Source organism: Perissodus microlepis, chromosome 14, assembly GCF_051167445.1.
Source record: "Perissodus microlepis isolate ML-2025 ecotype Zambia chromosome 14, ASM5116744v1, whole genome shotgun sequence".
In the NCBI taxonomy this organism is placed as follows: Eukaryota; Metazoa; Chordata; class Actinopteri; order Cichliformes; family Cichlidae; genus Perissodus; species Perissodus microlepis.
Window position 1 is genome coordinate 14,853,100 of NC_140474.1, and position 19,735 is coordinate 14,872,834.

At 39.1% G+C, this 19,735-nt stretch overlaps 1 protein-coding gene across 7 annotated transcripts in view; it reads right to left on the minus strand.

Moving 5' to 3' along the window:
* Positions 1-1,522: 1,522 nt before the first annotated feature.
* Positions 1,523-19,735, minus strand: part of LOC146373659 (muscleblind-like protein 1) — a 66,095-nt gene continuing 47,882 nt past the window's right edge. For 2 of the 7 annotated variants that reach the window (XM_084951844.1, XM_084951845.1), the window contains exons 4-11: positions 16,502-16,726; positions 13,568-13,807; positions 11,514-11,567; positions 10,531-10,681; positions 8,663-8,698; positions 7,738-7,829; positions 7,353-7,422; positions 1,523-5,248 (exon numbers count right to left, since the gene is read on the minus strand). In XM_084951844.1, the coding sequence (XP_084807970.1) occupies positions 7,366-7,422; positions 7,738-7,829; positions 8,663-8,698; positions 10,531-10,681; positions 11,514-11,567; positions 13,568-13,807; positions 16,502-16,726 (855 nt within the window). In that variant the 3' untranslated portion in view covers positions 1,523-5,248; positions 7,353-7,365. The remainder of the gene's footprint in view (positions 5,249-7,352; positions 7,423-7,737; positions 7,830-8,662; positions 8,699-10,530; positions 10,682-11,513; positions 11,568-13,567; positions 13,808-16,501; positions 16,727-19,735) is intronic. The other 5 variants (XM_084951846.1, XM_084951847.1, XM_084951849.1 and 2 more) reach the window with 5 other exon arrangements.

A 19,735-nucleotide genomic window follows, 5' to 3' on the forward strand; every position in this document is an offset into this window, starting at 1 on the left:
GAAAATAAAATGCTACAGCCTCATAAAGGGAGAATAAGAGGGTAACAAGTTAGGTTTTCACGGGAAACAACGACATAATTATATTGTAAGTAGATTTAAGTACTGTGTAAGCAATTTTAAGTAGTGTGCAATTTTATGGTAATTTTGCAGTAAAACAATATTTACTCATTTCAGATACTAAATTTACTGTATTGCGCTGTGTAGTGAATGATTGACGAAGACTTGTTTACCTTTTAATACTGCTCTTTTACTATCTGGATGCAAACAGAATGTGTTGGCCTACCTATCAGGCAGGTTGGCAGATTACAGATGCCTCAAACACAACACACTCACGCCCCTCTCTTGAATCAGGCAATGTTTTAATGCTGCCACTTTTAGCCACGACTTCTAAGAGAGGGCGCAATTGAGCCAAAAAACGTCGCAAATACATCGCTGTTATTATGGGAATCACAGTGGAATTAGATGCAACAGTAACACTGTTGCAAAGCTAACTTACAAGAGAAAAAATTTGCAGGTCTGTGGAGCCAATTGAGTTTTTCTTTCACAATCACTGTTGAAAAATACAGTTCAAAAGGAGAATACAGGAAAGCAGTGTCCCCTTTCCTGAAAAAATCCGTTAGGCAAGGTTATGTAAAATGGGGAAATATCACCCCAAAACTATTCAATGCTTCAGATTATAACAAACTACTTAAATTTACTTAGAGTATTATTATTTGCTTCCTGTGAAAAAAAGACTTGTTGTGCTCTAATTCTAGTGTAACAACATTTATGCATTTGTGGGTAAATATAAATAATTTCAAATAAAATTAAGTATTATGAAATGTTACTGTGAAACATGTAAAGGTCACTTGTTTAACACTGAATATTCTGCTTAATACAGCATGTCAAACATGTGGCTCGGGGGCCACAATCGCCCCACCAAAGACTCAAATCGGGCCCACTGGGCTTTGGAAAATATGAACAAAGACAAACATTTTAGACTTTTAGCTGTATTTTTGTTTTTTTTTTGTAGTTTTTTAAATGATAAAAACTCCTGGGATCAATCATAATACGCCAGACTATTGAAGTCATTTGATGTCAATAGATCAACATTTAAATAACATGTTTTTTTATAGTTAGTTTCAACAAAAAAGAAAGAAAAAAAATTAAAGTGAAAATTATTACTACTCACAATTCAGTCCCAAAGAGTCGTTCGGGTTTCAGTGCGCGGTTAAACTTCTTAACAATGGCAGAAAGGGAGGTTTCACTGGTGTGGCTCACAAAGGTCAAAGTGGCCTGTATGTGGCCAACAATGTAAAATAAGTTTGACATCCCTGGTTTAATACAAAAACAAAGATGAATATGTTGCATTAAGCTTCATTTAACGCTTGTGCTACACACAGCCAGGACAGCCGCTCGCTGCTTGTTGTGCACAGAAACGAGCTCTATTATTGTAATTTGTGTTCCCTTAAATTACCCAGAACATCCCAACCTTGAGCTCAAATGAAACGACACATTTTAAACAAATTCTCCTTTACTTGAGTTCATTTGTAAATTTTTATTACATTTTTTTATTCATAACAGCAAGAATCAAATATAGCAATGCAGGCCCCGTGAATAAAATGGGTCACGTACTTTTCTCTTAACTCCACACATCCATCAGTGTTGGCACAGCACACCACAAGCTATACTAACTACCTCCATGACTGGAATTATTGCATGATGCTATAGTTAATCAAAACCAAGGCAAACACAATCCTGTGAAATCCAGAACATACCACACCCCACCTCTTTATAATTTTTTCTCATATTTCATTCAGATGATTGGATTTTATGGCTTTAGACTGTTGCAATCAGTAGTTTTCTCTACACACGCTTTCCAGACGAGGTGGCTGGTATGCAAACATGACGCATCCTTTCAGGGGGCCCGGAACAGTAAAACAAGCAGAAACAAACTGCAGCAGAAGACAGAATACATCATCTTAGCACTACAAGCAGAGAAACCAAACGACAAACCAAAAAAAGTTCAGTTTACATTATATCATAAACGTAAGCATGCGTGCTTGTAGAAGATGAGAGGTGACTAAGATGATCAGGACAAAATTTCAAACTAACTGGTTAATAACCAAACTACGAAGCAGTATATCATTCTGCAGTTATTCTTAAATTCTGACTTGATGTTGAACTACGATCGGGTTCGGTCAGTTTCATCTACTAGAAGCACAGCTTACATAAACATAAAGAACATACTTATAGCTATGGTGTTTGTGTTGCATGTATTTTAACTCTCCAAGTGGTGAAACTTTAGTGAGTATATTCTCAGGAATCTTTTTTTTTTTTTTTAAATAAACCACTATTCTATTTTTATATTTTTTTAATATATATTTTATTCCATTACATTGATAGAATATTGTATACTGTAAATACATCTTTCTGTGTAAATGTTTTCTTAATCAATAGTACTGTGTTGTGATTTCTTTTTTTAAACTGTATATGTATTTCCTTTAACATGCATTCCTCTCTGAGTACAGTAAAGAGACAGGACGTGTTGTGATTGGTTGGGCCTGGGCGGGCGTGGCCATGACACACACCTGTGCAGTACAGGCGGGTTGGGGGACCAGACAAACCCAGTCAGGCCCTTACCCTGGAGGGTAGTGGACGCCTCCTCCGGAAGGTTACCTGGCAAACTACAAGCTGCTGACAAAAAAGAAGAGCAACACTTGGCCTTTTCTGAAAGGGGTAGGAGAGTGAGAACTCTGTGCCCTTTTGATGCAAGCAATTTTGTTCAGCCTTTCATAAGATTTTTTTTTTTGTTATCCTAGCAAAATTCCTTGTCTTGATAGACATTATTTTTTTTATTCAAAATAAGATCTCAATATACATGATTCTTTCTTTTTTGACTATGTACAGAAGTGCAAAAAAGTCAACCATTATCACCTCAAGATTCCCCACCCCACCCTTGTTGTTTGCAGATGGCTGGGTAAGAAACGAGAGTTCAGACTCGGTTTCCTACTCGCCACGTTCACCTGACCCCGCCAGCAACGCCCCCAAAAGTGATCAAATATGCAGCTTGTTTTCCAACATGGCCCAATTTCCAGGGAGAGTAAAAACATTAAAACAATAGTTACTATTTGAAATGGATACAGTAGAAAATAACATCTTTACTCTAAACATCTAAGAACTAGATTTTTATAATAGTCTTTTTTTTTCTTATATGACTAGTTACAAACCTTACAATCATTAAAATATTACTCGTTTATTGGCGACGGTTGCCACAGCGACAACCTGGGCCTGTCTGTTCTATTATTTCATTACTTTTAGATACTCATATAAAACATCTTTGTTCAAAGAAGACAAAAAAAAAGACTAGCGAAATGAACAATATGCATACAGTTCAACAATATGCATAACGTAGAAAATATTGAGTTTACAATTGTAATCATACGAAAATTAACATTACATGGAATTTCAGGGAACTGTGCATGAGGAACACGCAAACACACACACTGAACCTTATATTCATTATAAGAAAGATAAATATAATAAGCCAAACTGAAAATCTGAACTAATATCAAAAAAATCATCCAAACAAAAAAATAAAACAATTGTTGTTGTCTAACAAAGAAAACCACAAGAGAGTTAAGAAAACACAGACAAAAAAAAGTGACAGTTACATAGTGCTCTCTCTGTGTGTTAATATGGCGTGGATTAGGCAACTGGATGGTTCAAAATGGCATGTTGCATTGTGCTGACCCGATAATACATTCTAAGGCTTTGGATGAGTTATACAATCGTTTATATTCTTGCCACTTTCCCTGTACTATCCACCAATTGACTATGCCTGAAAAAACACCCAGAATATTAAAAAATAAAATAACATAAAGAGTTCTAGAGATCTACTCTAAACACTCGATCCTTCTTTGGGCTACATATTTTTAAGAATTTAGCCCCACTAGTCTATCCACAACACCTAACAACAGTGACACGAAAAGACTTTGGCTGACTATCTGAAAAACAGTTCTCAGGTAGACATAAGAACAAATACTCTTAAATATGTCTGACTTTATATACACTACACTGAATTTACTTTAACCTGTCTTAAAATATGAATAACGATACCAATGAAAAACAAATCGGGTCGTACAGGTCGCGTATTTGCCAGTTGCACTGTAGATTTTGACTTCTGTCTCACAGCAGCCTGGACATCATCTGATCCTGACCCTGTGGTGTCATCATAACAGTTTCATCGCTGAGAGAGCTTCTTTGGTCTCTCACCCAGGCTGAGATCTCACAGTCTACTCGTCTGACGTTTAGAGTCAACAGACTTAATGGCCGCACAGAGCTCGGATTACGAGTCAAGTCATTTCACGTCTAAACAACTGACATCAACAACAAAGTTGAAGAAAATAAAATTAAAAGCTAATCATTCAGTAGAAGATTTATGTAAAGCACACGATCCGGGGACGGTCATCTAATCAATGGGGCGATGGTGCTCTTAGGGAATCACAGACAATGACGGGCTATGACATTGGACACTTCATGCTGTCCAAAAGAGAAAAGAGACGTATTAAAGGGAGTCGTTGAGTTGCAACACTTTGTAACACTGCTTCTATACCATTCATGTAGTTTGAGATGTATGGCACTTTACAGGGATGCCTGCAACATTAAAGACATGTGCTTAAGAGATAGAAAGGTAGGCTACAAAGGTTTGAAAGACACCTCACAGACATTCAGTTGCTATTTTGCCTCTGAGTGCACTCATGTAATTTCCCTTATATCAGGTTTAACAAAATCAAATCATTAACAAAATCATTGTGCATGCATATGTGATTCAGTCAGATTATTTGTTTCGTTTTCCTCAAATGAAATACAAGGTGCACCTTTGTGTAAACAAAAGACCAACAACCGATGAATAAACACGCACAACGTAAGTCATGATTCTTGGTCAACAGACGTACCGATTCAGTCGACTTGTTCAGCGACTGCTCCACACATTTACCTTATGTTAACATTCAAAGTGTGTCTGGTGAATAAAGGTCAGTTGCCTCTACAGAACGCAAGGCAGTCTTTGATGCGATGTTGTTCTTTTCTCTTGTTGTGTAATAGTGTGCATGAAGTACACATGAAAACGCTTCTAACAAACTGTGCCTCCTATGTTAACATGCAGATTTATTCCAAACCAGTTCAGTCCTCCGTTTCGCTCCTGATGTTACGAGCATGAAGGGTGACCACTAATCTTGGACTTGACACCAGCACGCTCCAGCTCCATCTGAAAAGAAGTGCATGAAGTACAGGAGGTCAGTTGTGAGCAACGACAAAATGGCGAAGCAAAGCTAGTGAGTTTACTGCTGACTTAGAGTTCAATCAGACAAGAATGCTGATAATGGAAGCCTCAAAGTTTCTTTCTAAAATTTCTGTCTAAAACAAATGAATGTATGGTTTCCATAGTAACTGTGAATTACAAACTGTACTTGAACCACTCATTTGTTTTATTATTTGTTTATATATACATATAAAGTGCTGATTTTTTTTTAAAATGTGCAATCATATATAGAAATACAGCATGTAAGGCAAAAACTGATAATTTACCATTTTAACAACCTTGAAAGTCAATACTTGGTATGACCACCTTTATTCTTCAACGCTCTAAGGGAAGCTCTCTTGCAGTTTCTTCAAGTAATAATAATAATAATAAATTTTATTTATAAAGCGCCTTTCAAGACACCCAAGGACACTGTACAATAGATAAAAACACATAATAAAGTAGTGTTCAGGAGTAGTTGTACAAGATTCTTGAAGGACAATAATGTGATCCAGGCTTTGGAAAACCACTGAATAACTGAAACATTTGTTTTTCTATCTGTTGTTACTGCAGTGTGTTTGCGATCACTGCCCTGCTGAAAAGTGAGGCGGATGGTGTTGCACGGTGGATCAAAACGATGATAATTTGATCAGTTATGTTCTCCAACACCACAGGCTGAAATACACCTCTAAACTTTGGCAGAGCCTCAACACTGTTTTTAACAGAGGTCCGTAGATGCTCACTGTTGTACTTGTCTTCTGACCTCCTCTTTGCATATTGATGATGATTTGAATCAAAAATTCAAATTTACTTTTTAACAGCTTCTTGAAAACAATTCAGCAGATCCATTTATGGTGGATCAGCTGAACTGCAGCAGCTGTGTCAAACTCCTTGAAAACAAAATCTAATGAATGAGAGGTGGCTTGAAACTTTTGTACAATAATGTACAAAGTTATAGTTAGCGAAAATCAAGGCAAACAAAAAGGTTAAATGAAGATCTCTGAGGGGAGGCAGACTCAGGGCACACTATTTCATGCACTGTTACTGAATATTAGAACCCATTAGCTGCACAATTGTCCAATATGAACATATTTCTTAGAAGCACAAGCTGCTTTAGAACAAGATGTGATATTTGACATTTTTGATGTTATTAGTATTTTATTATTTCATATATTTTATTAACTATTTTTATGAGTTTTATATCGACACAGGTTATATCAATCAATTCTATAATACATTGTTTATGTTCTACTTTACTAAAACACTTAAAGAGCTGAGATATTCACAGCTGTATTAAAAACAAAAGATTTTTTTTTACGATTTTAATACTGATCTTAAAAAAATATGTAAAAGTATGCAAACACTGAGCGGCTGAAATTAATTTGATCTAGTTCAGCTGTATGATGACTATCATATCGTAAATCTCATCAGCGGGGAATCAGGAGCGCAAGAAAATCTGATGGATCACTGTGAAAACTTCCACAGTGGCCAAGTCATACAAGACAAACAGGATATTAATTCATCTCTGTTGGTTTGTGCTGTTTGATAGTGTGGAAGCTTATTTGCTATTCCTGGCATGTTGTAGCTGCTGGCAGCTTACAAGCTAGTTAATGTTTCCAGCAACCATTTAGAATCACAACTTTAAATATTGGCAAACATTACTGTATAAATTTCAACATGCAGGGAGGGAATGTAAACAGATAAGCACTAGACGCTCTACTTGGCAGCTTTTAATATATTTATTTATTTATATTTCATTTAGTTTTTTTTAATTCTACCTGTTTTGCTGTGTTTCTGTTGATTATTCTAAGCTAAGTTAAGCAGCTCCTGACTCCAGCTTCATCTCTAACGTTCAAATATGAGCGGAGACGTAATCTTCTCTTCTAACTGCTACCAAGTAAGTGAACAATTTTATTTTGTAAAAAAACATTTCTCCCACAACTCCCCCAAAAAACAAACAAAAAAAAAGCTTTTGCAACTCTGTCACATCAGAGGTTTTGAGGTCTTTTTCAGAGGAAAAAAATGTATTGTTCGAATGCATTGTGTGAGGTGCTGGAGGTGCAGTACATACTGTTCTGAGACTTCTACATCTGGGTCACATACTTGTGACTAGTCAGATGGTCTGCAGATATTATTGGAATCTGATTGGGAGGAGAAAAGACAAATAGGGGAGGAGGGGGGAATGGGAAGACAGAGGGAAATAAACAGAAGGGTCTACTGCAATGAGGACAAAACACACTGGAACCACAACCGCTAACAAGCATAAGCATAGCGATCATGTCTATAATCACAAATTGAGATATTTAGAAATAACTAGGAAAGACCAGAGGTGAGCCTTGTGCACCACGTATGCATTTTTCATTTCATTCACATTGAAATCGTACGATTAGAGGAGAAAAAGTCAGAGGTGATAGCAGAGGTGAAAGACTGTGAAAGAAGGCAGGAGAGGAGCAAACCTGATTGGCTGTTGCTGTTGCAAAGGGAACACTTGTGGCAGATGTGGTGGCTGCAGACACAGTGGCTGGGGTAGCACCGTGCATCATGGGTACTTGGAGGGGGAAAAATCACACAGGCAGTTGAACCAGAGCAGACTTAAAGCTTTTAATGCTTGACACTTCATTTGTATGTCTGTGTATAGAATGCTGATAAACATGAGATCTAAGTTTCTTCTTAAGGTTCAGATTTATTGTCTGCTTTCTAGTGATCTTTAACGTTTTATCTACAAATATCCCAGCAATTTGCGTAAACTCATAGCAACTCACCTGCTGTGGAAAAAGAAAAGAAACGTCAGGGAAATTATTTAAATAGCAGCTAATTGGAAATTGGACGAGCATATCATATCAGGTGGCAGCGTGTTATTTTCTTGGTGGGGAGCAGTCAAAACTGAATAAGAGAGTTCACTGGGTTTTGCAAAAATTACAGTACAATCAGGATTGCATAAACTTCACACAACATCTCTATCCTTTCTTCCGCTACCACTGATAAATCCTCATGTTTATATGGCATTTATAACCAGACAGTATAATGAGGTGCTCAAGAGGTTAAAGAGCTTGAAATGTAAGTTAAACAAAGCAGGGGTCAGGGGATTTTGAACTGCAACAAGCATTAGGTGACAGACAGATCTGTGGTGAAGCAAAAAGGTTTACAGTACAGAATAGTAAAGCACATCATTTCCAATTGAAATTACACAAGTATGCTCACAATCAAAATTTGCAATTTACATTTGAATAGACTGTGTTGAAAAGACACTGAATATCATTTTGAGTACATTTCAAAGTCTAAATTAAAAAAAAACAAACTGTGCTCACTTTATGTGGTGAGTTAAATGAGAGTGACTACAATGGGGTTCAAAGATAATCAATAAGGAAAGCTGGCACCTACCAACACTTGTTGCAGGTGTCATGCACAATATCGAGCCTGCCCATCATGCATTGCAACAGGGAGTGGAGTGAATAGGGGGGAGAAGAAATCAGCAAAATGCATTACAAGTGTTACAAAGTCAAACAACATTGGATTCATTCTGGATGTAAACATGTGAACTCTTTCATAGAGTGGCCACAGCTTATTATATAACAGCATTGGTTATTATTACTTTCATGGCTTGCAGTTGCTGTAACTGCACATACTGCATATTTAAGAAAACATATGCATGAAAGTTCTGAGTGGGAAGAGGTGTGAAAAACTGAAAAGAAAAGAAAACTTGCTGGCCAACCCCAGTTTACTGTTCAACTTATCCATTAAACTGAAGGGCAAATTAAACGCTACCACTACCCCAATTTTCCTGTCAGGGCCATGGCAGCTGTTTGTACGGTGACAGGTTTGAATGGCTTGCTTTTTAAGCCCTCAAACAGTGTAGCTGTAGTGATCTGACAGTCAAATAGAGTGGGACATATGAGGATCTGAGGATCCAAATGTCTCACAGATGGGAATCGATGGCAGGCTATTCTTAGGCTGTCACAGGAGAATATGGGGCACAGTTAAAGATGACTATGCAGTGCCCAAAGAAGAACATTTAAAAAAGCTGTGTGTGTGTGTGCATTTTGTGCATGCACATGTAGTGTACACCTTGGGTATAATTTACGCTGGCAGAGAGTGAAGAAGTGCCCCTCATGTTCCAGCAGTCGTGGATTGTCTTGCCCCATTTTTCAGAATTTCAGTTCAATTAAAGCCATATCTTGCTCCTCCTGTTCCTTGTATTTCATATAATGAAAAAGTCTTATAATATTTTTATACCACACAAAACATTTTAGCCCAAAATGTTGATTTGTAACTAATTTAATTAAATGTATATTTCCCATGTAAATGTAACATCAAATGTTCAACTTAATGAACATTTTAATAAATATTTAAATAAATAAAAACTTTGATTTATTTATCTCAGTTGCATCTTATTCAAAATTACTGCTTCCTGTTTATTAGAATGATCTTTTGAGCATGGTTTATGTGTATTACTAAGGGTGTTTTCACACCTGCAGTGCTTAGTTCATTTAAACTCTGGTTTATTTTTTCCCTCAGTGCGATCATTTGGGCAGATGTGAAAACAGTAATTGGACTCAGGTGTAAAACAATCGCAAGACCCTTTGGTTCCAAATGGACTCCAGAGCAGTTCGTTTTTCATGTGAACATGATCCGACCCAACTGTGTTCCAAGTTTGAGCTCAAAAAGTTCCCGTTACCATGTACCACCTTTGTATTCTGAATGCGGCAAGGTACTATAAATGTGCCAAAGTCTGTGCGGGCAAACAACTAGCCGTGAAATGAATATAAACTCTCCACTACTCTAGAATGTAGCACCTTCCTGTATTTACTGTTGTTTCTCCAGCCCCAGACTCATCTGGCCAATAAGCAGCCTAAATATTTTCACGTTGTTTTTGTAGTGAAGCATTTTGGTTCACTTGGATTTCCCCGTGTGTGAAAACAAACCAAACCACTGGGAAAAGCTACAAGTTTACAAACTCATGAACTGACTCGGGCCAGAGAAAACAAATATAGGTGTGAAGACATCCTAGCACTGCCTGCCTGTTTATAAATGAAAAAAAAATAAACCTTTTGACTATTTCTCTTCCCACTTGTGACACCAAAGTTATGCCCATGCAGTACATATATGTGCAAATAACACTGTGCAAGTTTTCCCCCCATCATTTCACACATTCAGCCAGACAGTGCAGATACCAAACCATAATCAAAGGAGTGTGGAATGTGAATAGGATAACTGCCACAAACACCAGTTAAAGAAGACTCGGACCTTACCTGATGGTATGAAGGCAGCCTGCTGCTGAAACTGCATGTTGGCCAGGGCCTGTTGGTACGGGAATACACCAGCATTGAACATAGTGGTGGCACCGTTGGCTTTTTCAAGTGCAGGTCTCTTTGGTAAAGGAGGCAAGACGGGAGGGAGCCCCTGAAGAGGGGACAACATCAAAACAAAAGGATGGGAGTGAGGGAAATCAAAGTATGGTAGCAGTGACATTCAGGACAGAGAGAAGAAAGAAATTCATTAGAAGATTAAATTGCCCATCAAAACAGCGATCAAATATATTGGCAAGCAAGCAGTGGACTACATTACTTCTGTCAGAGCAGGCGGACAGAGGTGCTAGCTGACAAAAAAATGTGTGACATATATCTTACGACAAGCATAAAAGTCCTCAAGATATTGTCATGAACCTTTTTACATGATTTTAGAATATTACAGTAGACACAGTCAATATTTTGCTGGCTGAGAACTCGAAATTTCCGTAAAGAGAACTTAGCAGCTGCTTAATATAAGCTGAAGCACAGATTGTTGGACCACCAATGGAAATGATGTAGTTAGGGAAAGTTGCGCTGTCAGCTCCATGATAATAGTAAACTATACGCCATGTTAAGACTGTCATGACACCTCTTTACCAGTTATGCATGCAGTATGGGAAATGACCAACACATGCAAAGACTACCATAGCTTATACCACAATAAACTTTTGCATTTCCATGCTTCCAGTGAAGTGTTTTTTGAGATTCACTTAAGGTGATGAACTGACATTGGAAAATGTAGTGCATTTCCAGTTTTGAGCCACTGTCCTTATTCTTCACTGATGTGATTGGAATCTGTTTTTAATCCTAAAACGTCAAACCAAAGGTTACAATCAGTTCATCACCCTTAAGTGCTTTCTCATTTAGTTAGTTAAACACAGCTTCAAACTATATCTATCACACCACAGCTGCATGCCAAGCTAAAAGGTGAAAGGTCATAGTACCAGATCAAAAGTTGCGTCGAGGGGTCGCTTCAGTGATTTGACAGCCGACTGAGTCTTAATTAGCAGGCAGCGAGCACATGATGGCAATGGGCCAATGGGGTTCAAGCGCATTAACAAAAACCAGCAAGCGAAGGTGCGTCATGGGGGCAGCAGTGCAGTGTGGGTTGGTGAGGAAAAAAAAACAAACAAAAAAACAAACAAACAAACAAAAACAAATCATTGGAATGCAATATACAACAATTACAAGACTTGTGCATGCACATTAATGGCTTTAGGGTTACTGAAAAGAATTACAGCCCTTGGCAAACTTTGCTGTCAGAAGAAAGTTTTTATTTTCATGAATACGAAAATTCTATGCTATGGTCCAGAAAAGATTATTAGCCAATGAATGAGCTTTGATCAAATACATTCATTTGAAACAGACTATAAATATTATCTAATGTGATTCTGCCCTCTGCTCCAGATGCACTGCTTTCTTGAAGCCTGTGGTGGCAACTGTACTGAAACAAATTTCCTAAAGTGGCACATGACTCTTGGTCCTAGGCCCGTTTTAAGGGTCTTAAACGACTGCAGTTTCCAGTACTTGTGTGATTCTCCTCTTCCTGTGTTTTCTGTTTCATTCACATGATTTGAATAAACCATAAAAAAATTATTGACATCTTCAGATGTGTTTGTTCCTAAATTCTTACTATAATGATCCTAGGCTACATGTATGTATCCTATGTCCTCTTTAACAGGTGGGCCAATCTGAACAAAACTTTTGTATCACATACACTGATTATGAAATTGTAGATACATTTTAAAATGTTTTATTACTAAATCCTTTGTCCTGTCTCTGTCCCATCACCCCCAGCCGATCATAGCAGATGGCTGCCCCAGATGCTGCTTCTGCTGGAGGTTTCTTCCTGTTCAAAAGGATTTTTTCCTTCCCACTGTCGCCAAGTGCTTGCTCATACAGGGTTATCTGATCATTGGAGTTTTCTTTCTAAAATTATAGGGTCTTTACCTTACAATATAAAGCTATAAAACACCTGGAGGTGCTTGTTGTGTTCTGACGCTATATAAATAAAATTGTATTGAATCGTGTCATCCCCCTGCGAATGCGATGCTGTGTTCTCTGTTTGAGATTGTTTCATGTGTCACAACTAAATACTCAATGAAGACTTTGAAAAAGCGTCACAGCTCTGGCTATTTGTAAGAAAAGAAAAAAAGAGAACAATAATTTAGTCTAATTCTATAGATACACTGTAGTAATAATTATCATTGTGCCATTATATTCATACTAATTGCCATTTTATATCCCAGGAAGTTACTACATTTTATTTGGAAAAGATGAGATTGGACATGATAAATGGCAGGCCTGCTCAAATTGTGCTGAATCAATCGAAATAAACAGAAATGAAAGGTTAACTGAAATAAAGCTGACCCATATTTTTGAATTCAGTGATGCACAGTATTATTTACTGTACAGTACTTGGCGGAGCACGACCTTTTTACTGTCTCTTTAGGGAAACCGATCGCTGCATTGCGGAAACAAGATCCAAAATATGCCGCAGTCTACACAATTGTCTTCTCAGCAAAAAATGTTACACATCTATCGATTGTGAAAAAGCAAAATGTAAAACTAACAAAGCAGCAAAACAAGGAGGAGCAGGCGAGGGGAGGCTCAGTCACATACTAGCACGATTACTGCTGCTGCTAATAAAGCACACATTGACACAAGCTACATCTGTATCGTTTTAGGGCGTACTGAGTCAGAGCTGCAGAGGCACAACGGGGACTAAAGGTTGAGGTTAAAAGCAGGGTAAAATGTACGGGCTCAAGCAACGCTGTCGATACATAGAAAATTATCTCCAGATTAGAGTATTTGTGGTGCAATGCTTGTGCTCCAAACTAAAAAAGAAATTATTTTTGGAAAAACTATACATTTTAAACTTTAATGTACATTAAATGACATTTAGCTTTAATTGCTAACAGCAGGTTGTGAGATTGTAATACATGAATGTTTCTTAGTTTGATTTGCTTTTGGAGGTGTAATGTAAACAGATACCTACCATGGCTGCAGCAGCTGCAGCTTGGTTGACTTGGTGTTGGGCGGCTTTGATTTTGGCCTGCAGGTGAGCCGGAGGGTGAAAGTACTTGCACTTCTCCCTCGAGCAGCGGCCCTTTATGTAGTCCATACACACGGTGACTGTGTTGTCGTTGGTGTCGATCATGGTGCTATCTGCAGGATGGGCAAAGCGACAGTCGTTCTCCCCACGCGTGCAGTTACCCCTCTGATATTCCCGGCATACCTGGGGCAATGGTAAGGATTTGATCATAAACCTAACACACATACACACACATACACAGTTACACACATAAGTTACAAAGTTACTGGTGAGTCCACGTGATAAAGCAAGCAATCTGCTCCGTCATTTCAGATGGTATCAGACAAGGTAACCGATGGGTTCAGCCATTAATGTTGATTGATAAGCAGAACAGATCCTAACCAACGTTTACAGACTCATTAATCACACCGCATTCATCCATTATTTAAATGAGAACTGTTTTTGTTCTTCCTGAGTCTGACAGAAGGGGGCAGCACTTGCATGAACAATTGGGAAAATGCCTTCTTCATTCTGAACATACAGACTCAATGAGGCTCATGGGAAATATGAAGCTGGTTACCCTCGAGGGAGGCTGTAGCTGACGTAATTGTCAGCCGCTGGCACACAGTAGCAAACGCGCGCACACACACACAAAAGGTAGGTGTATATATATTATAAGGCAGCACTGTTTTTTTTTTCATTTAGGCACTTAAAGAGCCTTGCAATAACTTCAGATCTCTGCTCTCGGCGCTCCATCAGACCATTGAGTCTGAACTGGATTCGAGATGCAATCCTCCACCAAAAGAAATGCAATTTCATGGTGTGTTGTATTGATCTATCAGTTACTGTGATGGAACAAGCCACTTACTAAGTCTGTTTACCAGTCTCCCTGTCTGCGTGCATAAAGGATTTGATTTGTGGTGGACCGGCTGCCAGACAAAAGGCCACCAGCACCGTTATCTGCAAACTGCTCTGTCTCCAGTCCTGACAGCTCATCATCTACGTTCACTGACTGCTGTGAGTGATGGCGTTTCTCTCTTTGCCTGTCCCTTGTTTCTCGTGGGTACCTCTCCCTTTCTCAGATATGTATGCCTACACGTGCACACCACCCCACCACTGCTAACCAGTAACTACTGTTACTTGTCTTATTTTTTTTTTAAACGAGAGACTGCCTTGTTGTCAGGCAGATGTTGTAGAGGCGGGTGAGGGAGGGAGGAAACTTGGAGAGAAGGGAAATGTAAGCGTGGTTGATGAATATAGAGTAAAAAGACGAGGATGGAGATGGAGGAGAAAGGGAGAGCCTTTGGTGATGAGGTGTATGTAGGCTGTCATAGGAGAAAAAAAAAACAGGAGAGGACTGAATGATAGGATTTGATGTTCTCGGGACCAGATGTCTAACTATCCCCCTGAGCTACTTGCATCACCATGGTTGCAGGTGACCAACATATGACTTTATGCATGCTGACATGTTGCAGCATACCGTATGTAAGGAAAAGACAGCAAGACTTCTGGAGCATATTTTCTCAGGAAAACTGTCTGGGGCATTGTCTTCTAAAATTGGAATTTCTCACAGCCTAAAGGAAACAGTCCGTAACACATCAACTGAGCGGTATGTGTGTCGCTCCACAGAATTCCAGCTATGTTTACTTTGAACGACACACACTGGAAACTGAAATATGACTGGCCCCTTTCTCTAAGATATTTTTAGCAAACCTAGTTCCTTTCAAATTAAGAAACTAGGATATGAAATCTCCTCATCAAAAAGCTTCACCCACACATGCAGCCTCACTACCTCTCCTGCAGCCTGACCACCACAGATGCCGTTGACCAACAGGCCTCTCTATCTAAAAGGAAAACAGTGGAATGAGGAGAGTATTTCTGATTTGGTTGATAAATATTTCATATCCTTTTGCTATCGATCTTTTGCAGGACAAATCGTTTTAATCCTTAGTCTGAATCGAGAGGTGCATGCTCTCCTGCTCGCAGCATCTTGCCTCCACTTATCCTTAACCTCTACAGCATGACTTGTACTAATGCCTCCATAAAATTCAGTCAGCGGCCTTTGCTTTGTTTCTGGTATCTCTGTCTCTGCCTGCTCCAACCCCTCCCCTGATGACCACAACAGGTCTACAAATTGATTTCCTATCTTCCGCCTCCATCTCTCTTTCCTGTCAGTGACCTGTTCTGTCGCTCTGCATGTTGTCCATTCATTCACTTGGTCCAAAGACTTACTCAGCCTCACCCCCATTAATTACCCAGCTACCCAACATTACATCTTAAATGTAACCTTCCTGCATTCTTGCACGCCTCCTGCCTGCCTCCAACGATTTCCCCATTATTCCGCTGCCACTGTTTCTCGGGTGGGGCTACATAATGGATGAGATTGACTTACTGTCCAATTAATGATTATCTGAACGCAGCTGGAGGAGGGGCGCTCATCAGGTTTCAAAGAACTAATTGCTTTCCGAGAAGAAGTAAAGATTTTTCTGAAAATGACATATGTACATTATAACCCGAGCTTGTGCCAGACAAAGTTATCCCCTTCGTATCGATAGAGTCAGCAATGGTAATGTTTGTGGATGCTTTCATTAACATCTCATTCTCTTGCTTAAGTCTGAGAAATAACTCTGTCTTGGTAATGGCATGTAGTTAGTGTAACAGAAATGGTGTAGATACACAGACGTACAAACAAGACTGTTAATATTGAACAGACAGATCCTACATCTGAAAAGCTTCTGTTAGAAAGGTGTGAAAAAGGTATTTCTCCCAATCGATATTTATAATCTGCGAGCGTCAAAGGAATCACAAAAAATTATGCAAATCCTCCCGATGTGCTTACATATATTTTTTCCCCACTTTTTCTTGTGAATGTGTGTAAATGTTTGTGTTCCTCCTCACCTCCAGTCTGTCTGTCCTCATGAGTTTCTGTGCAGCGACGGCGGCAGCAGCAGCAGCAGGTATGGGAACGCTGGGGTTGCTGGTGACCAGTACGGGGGCACTGGGCAAGATGTCAGCGGGCATCAGGCCAGGCGACACAGGGCCAAGGTAGGGGTTAAATGCAGCAGCCGCTGCTGCAGCAGCATTGGCATTGGTTGCAAGGCTGGGTGTGACTGAAAACATGGGCTGAGAGCACATGCAAAATAAGAGAGTTGGTCAAAATTGATCCACAATGATTTCTCACAGTCTATGTATAAAGATGCTACATATATAATCACATTGTTTCTTCCTCATATAATTATTACCCCTGGTGGATATACAGCATATGAGGCAGAAGATTATCAGTAGCAAAGCAAAAAATAGGAACTCTGATTGTGGATGTGGAAGGAAATATGCAAAAACAGATAATTAACAGGCTTACATCTGAGGAAAAAGAACATGGCTGCTTGTCTTTCATTTGCACTAACGCGCAGAGCAAGCGTCAGTATGTGGTGTCACCTTCTTCCATTGATCGGATGGAATCACATGCTTCATACCCAGGATATCACACAGTTAGCAGTACTGATGAAGGACGTCAAGCTGTGTGAGCATGTGAGTGGGGAGAGAGGCTTCACTGTAAGATAAAGTACTGCCTGCATGCGTTGTACTGGAGTTTGACAGAGAGAGGAGTATGCACTGCAAAGTTTTCCCTGCCTGATCCTGACCTCAGCCCCAGTCTAAGGATTGTCTTTTGAGCCCCTGCCAACAGGACACAGTGAGTAATAGAGGAGCGGCAGCCAGGGCTGTACTGATACATTCTTCCTAAAACCTCCTCACTGCTCAGCGATGACTCAGAAAATCAGAAATAATTCTTTTGGCACTGCCCTCTGGAATGTCTGAAGAGTTGTTTGCAATCATAAGGTGCTCTGGAAAAGCAGATGTGTCTCACTCCAGGTGCTCAGATATCAGTTTGAGATATTTGCAGCTTGGGGTTTGGATGGAATAAGCATGATGTCATCTAAAACATTTGCGGTCATGGGGTTTTAACTATGCAGTGATATCATCTTGCAAAGAGTTTGAAAGCTTACTAATAGGCCTTTTTTGGAACACGTCAAAGTTTCAGTATCGATATGAAATTGAATATTCGCATTAATTAACAAAAATGCTATAACAGAAACATCTATAATTGCATACAGGGCTTAATTACGGTTCAGCAGTATTTGTTTTCACTATTCCCAGTAAAATGTGTTATCCTCTCTTTTTCTGGGGCATGTTTGCTGTTGTTGTTTTTTGCATAACGGTGGAAAACCTAAAGTTAAGTTTTGCTGAAAAGTCCCCACTACAATTATAATGATCATGACGGTAAAATGTGACGTAACAGTCATTGCACAACTTTATTTATCTAAATTGTGGTTTTACCAATTAGCCACTGAACTGGTTATAATGGACTAAGAAACATACTATATAAAGACATTCAATACATATTGAAACTCTTTTTAAACAAGCTTAAATTCAGATTTGAATATTCTAAGATTTGTACGTCAGACGCACTGACCTAGTTTGACCTTTCTTTGTTGTAGTGCAAACACTTTGCCACATGAGCCATAACTTCAGCTCCTAAATATTTAAACACAGAGATGTGGCCAATTACACCCAGCCACTGGAATGTCATTGTGGCTTCATGCTTTGACTTATTTTATTTTCAAAGAGGATCTGTACTAAACAGGTCCTTTCCTACTGTGAGTGAGTGACAACCAGCTGTGACAGACCCTAACCACTTCACTGTGTTCATGGTCCAATGCATGAAATTAAAGTAGGTTACCTACATACACTGAGGAAGGATGGATAGCTGCAGATAAAAGAAAAAAAAGGGGGAAATAAAATGTGGTAGAGATACTAAGGGTGGAAGAAGGAGACTGAGCTACAAACACAAGGTGAGGTTAGGAAGAATAAAGTCTGATTCTTAGAAAGGTAAGTACCCGGTTTTACCCTTTGATCCCTGTGCACAGAACATGCTCTATTTTCTTGACTTTTCTTTGTAGTGGAGGTCTAAAGCCATCTCTCCTCACTGCTGTCATCCTATCTCCTTCACTTTACCTACCTGTCTTACCCTGCCCATTTATCTATTTCGCCTGCATTCCCTTCTCCCTTTCTTCTTCTGCTGTGTCCTTCTTTGTCAGCTTGTCTTCCTGCTTCTTCTCTCGTCTTGCTTTCTCTCACCCCATGACATAAACAGAAAGGGAGTCTTTGCTGTTCCAGGGAGATCTATGCTTCTTTAAACCCCATCCCTCCCAATGGGGCTCTCAACTCAGCCTCTCTTTTCTAGATAGGGTTGATAAGCCATCAGCTAAGTGTGCACTTGCAGATGTGCGTCAAAGCACACAGCATCTTTTGAACTCCTTAGAATAGTGTTAGACAAATTCACTCCAGTGCTCTCACTTAAACATAAAGGGACAGTGGAGATGACAGAGGAATTACTTCAAGCCTGACTGGCAGTTCTCATTGTTTCTGTAAGGTCTCTGGATCGGTCATGGAAGGATTCATTTGGCTGAACGGGGCTGTGGCTATCACCTTGAACATCCTTGGAGCATGCTGCGCATACATGGAGCAACATCTTAACTCAGTTTGCTGTGTGTGTATGTTATACGGCTTTATGGATGTGCTGCTAATCATTTAAAATAATTCCCTTCATTGCCTTATACCAGGACTGGCTATCCATCCATCCATCCACCCATCCATAGTTAGAACCTAACCCAACTGCCTATTTAATCCATTCTGATTTGCTAAACATAAATGACCAAAATAAAAGTTCACGTACTAGTTTTGTAAAGCAGTTACTAGTTTTTTAGTTTTCTATATTATGCAATGTACAAACGAAAGGAAAAGTAAGAATAAACTTTCATCAAATTAACTAATTCTGTCAATTTTTTTTAAGCTAAACCTTTTTTCAAACTCAGTCACAGAACTGTTTTTCATGACTTTCATGTTTTTCAAGTTCATTTAAAGGACACTAAACAGACAAACAACCCTACCCACCGGCAGTCCTATGATCGGCCCGAGTGCTGATCATATGATTGCCCTTATGATCGGTTTACATTGGACAAATGCTACAAATATTATTTTTAGGGGGGTTTAAAATCAGGAAAAAACAACGTTTTTATTAACCCTTACACACTGTTTATACTTCATACCTTTGTAATATGGTCCTATTTGGAA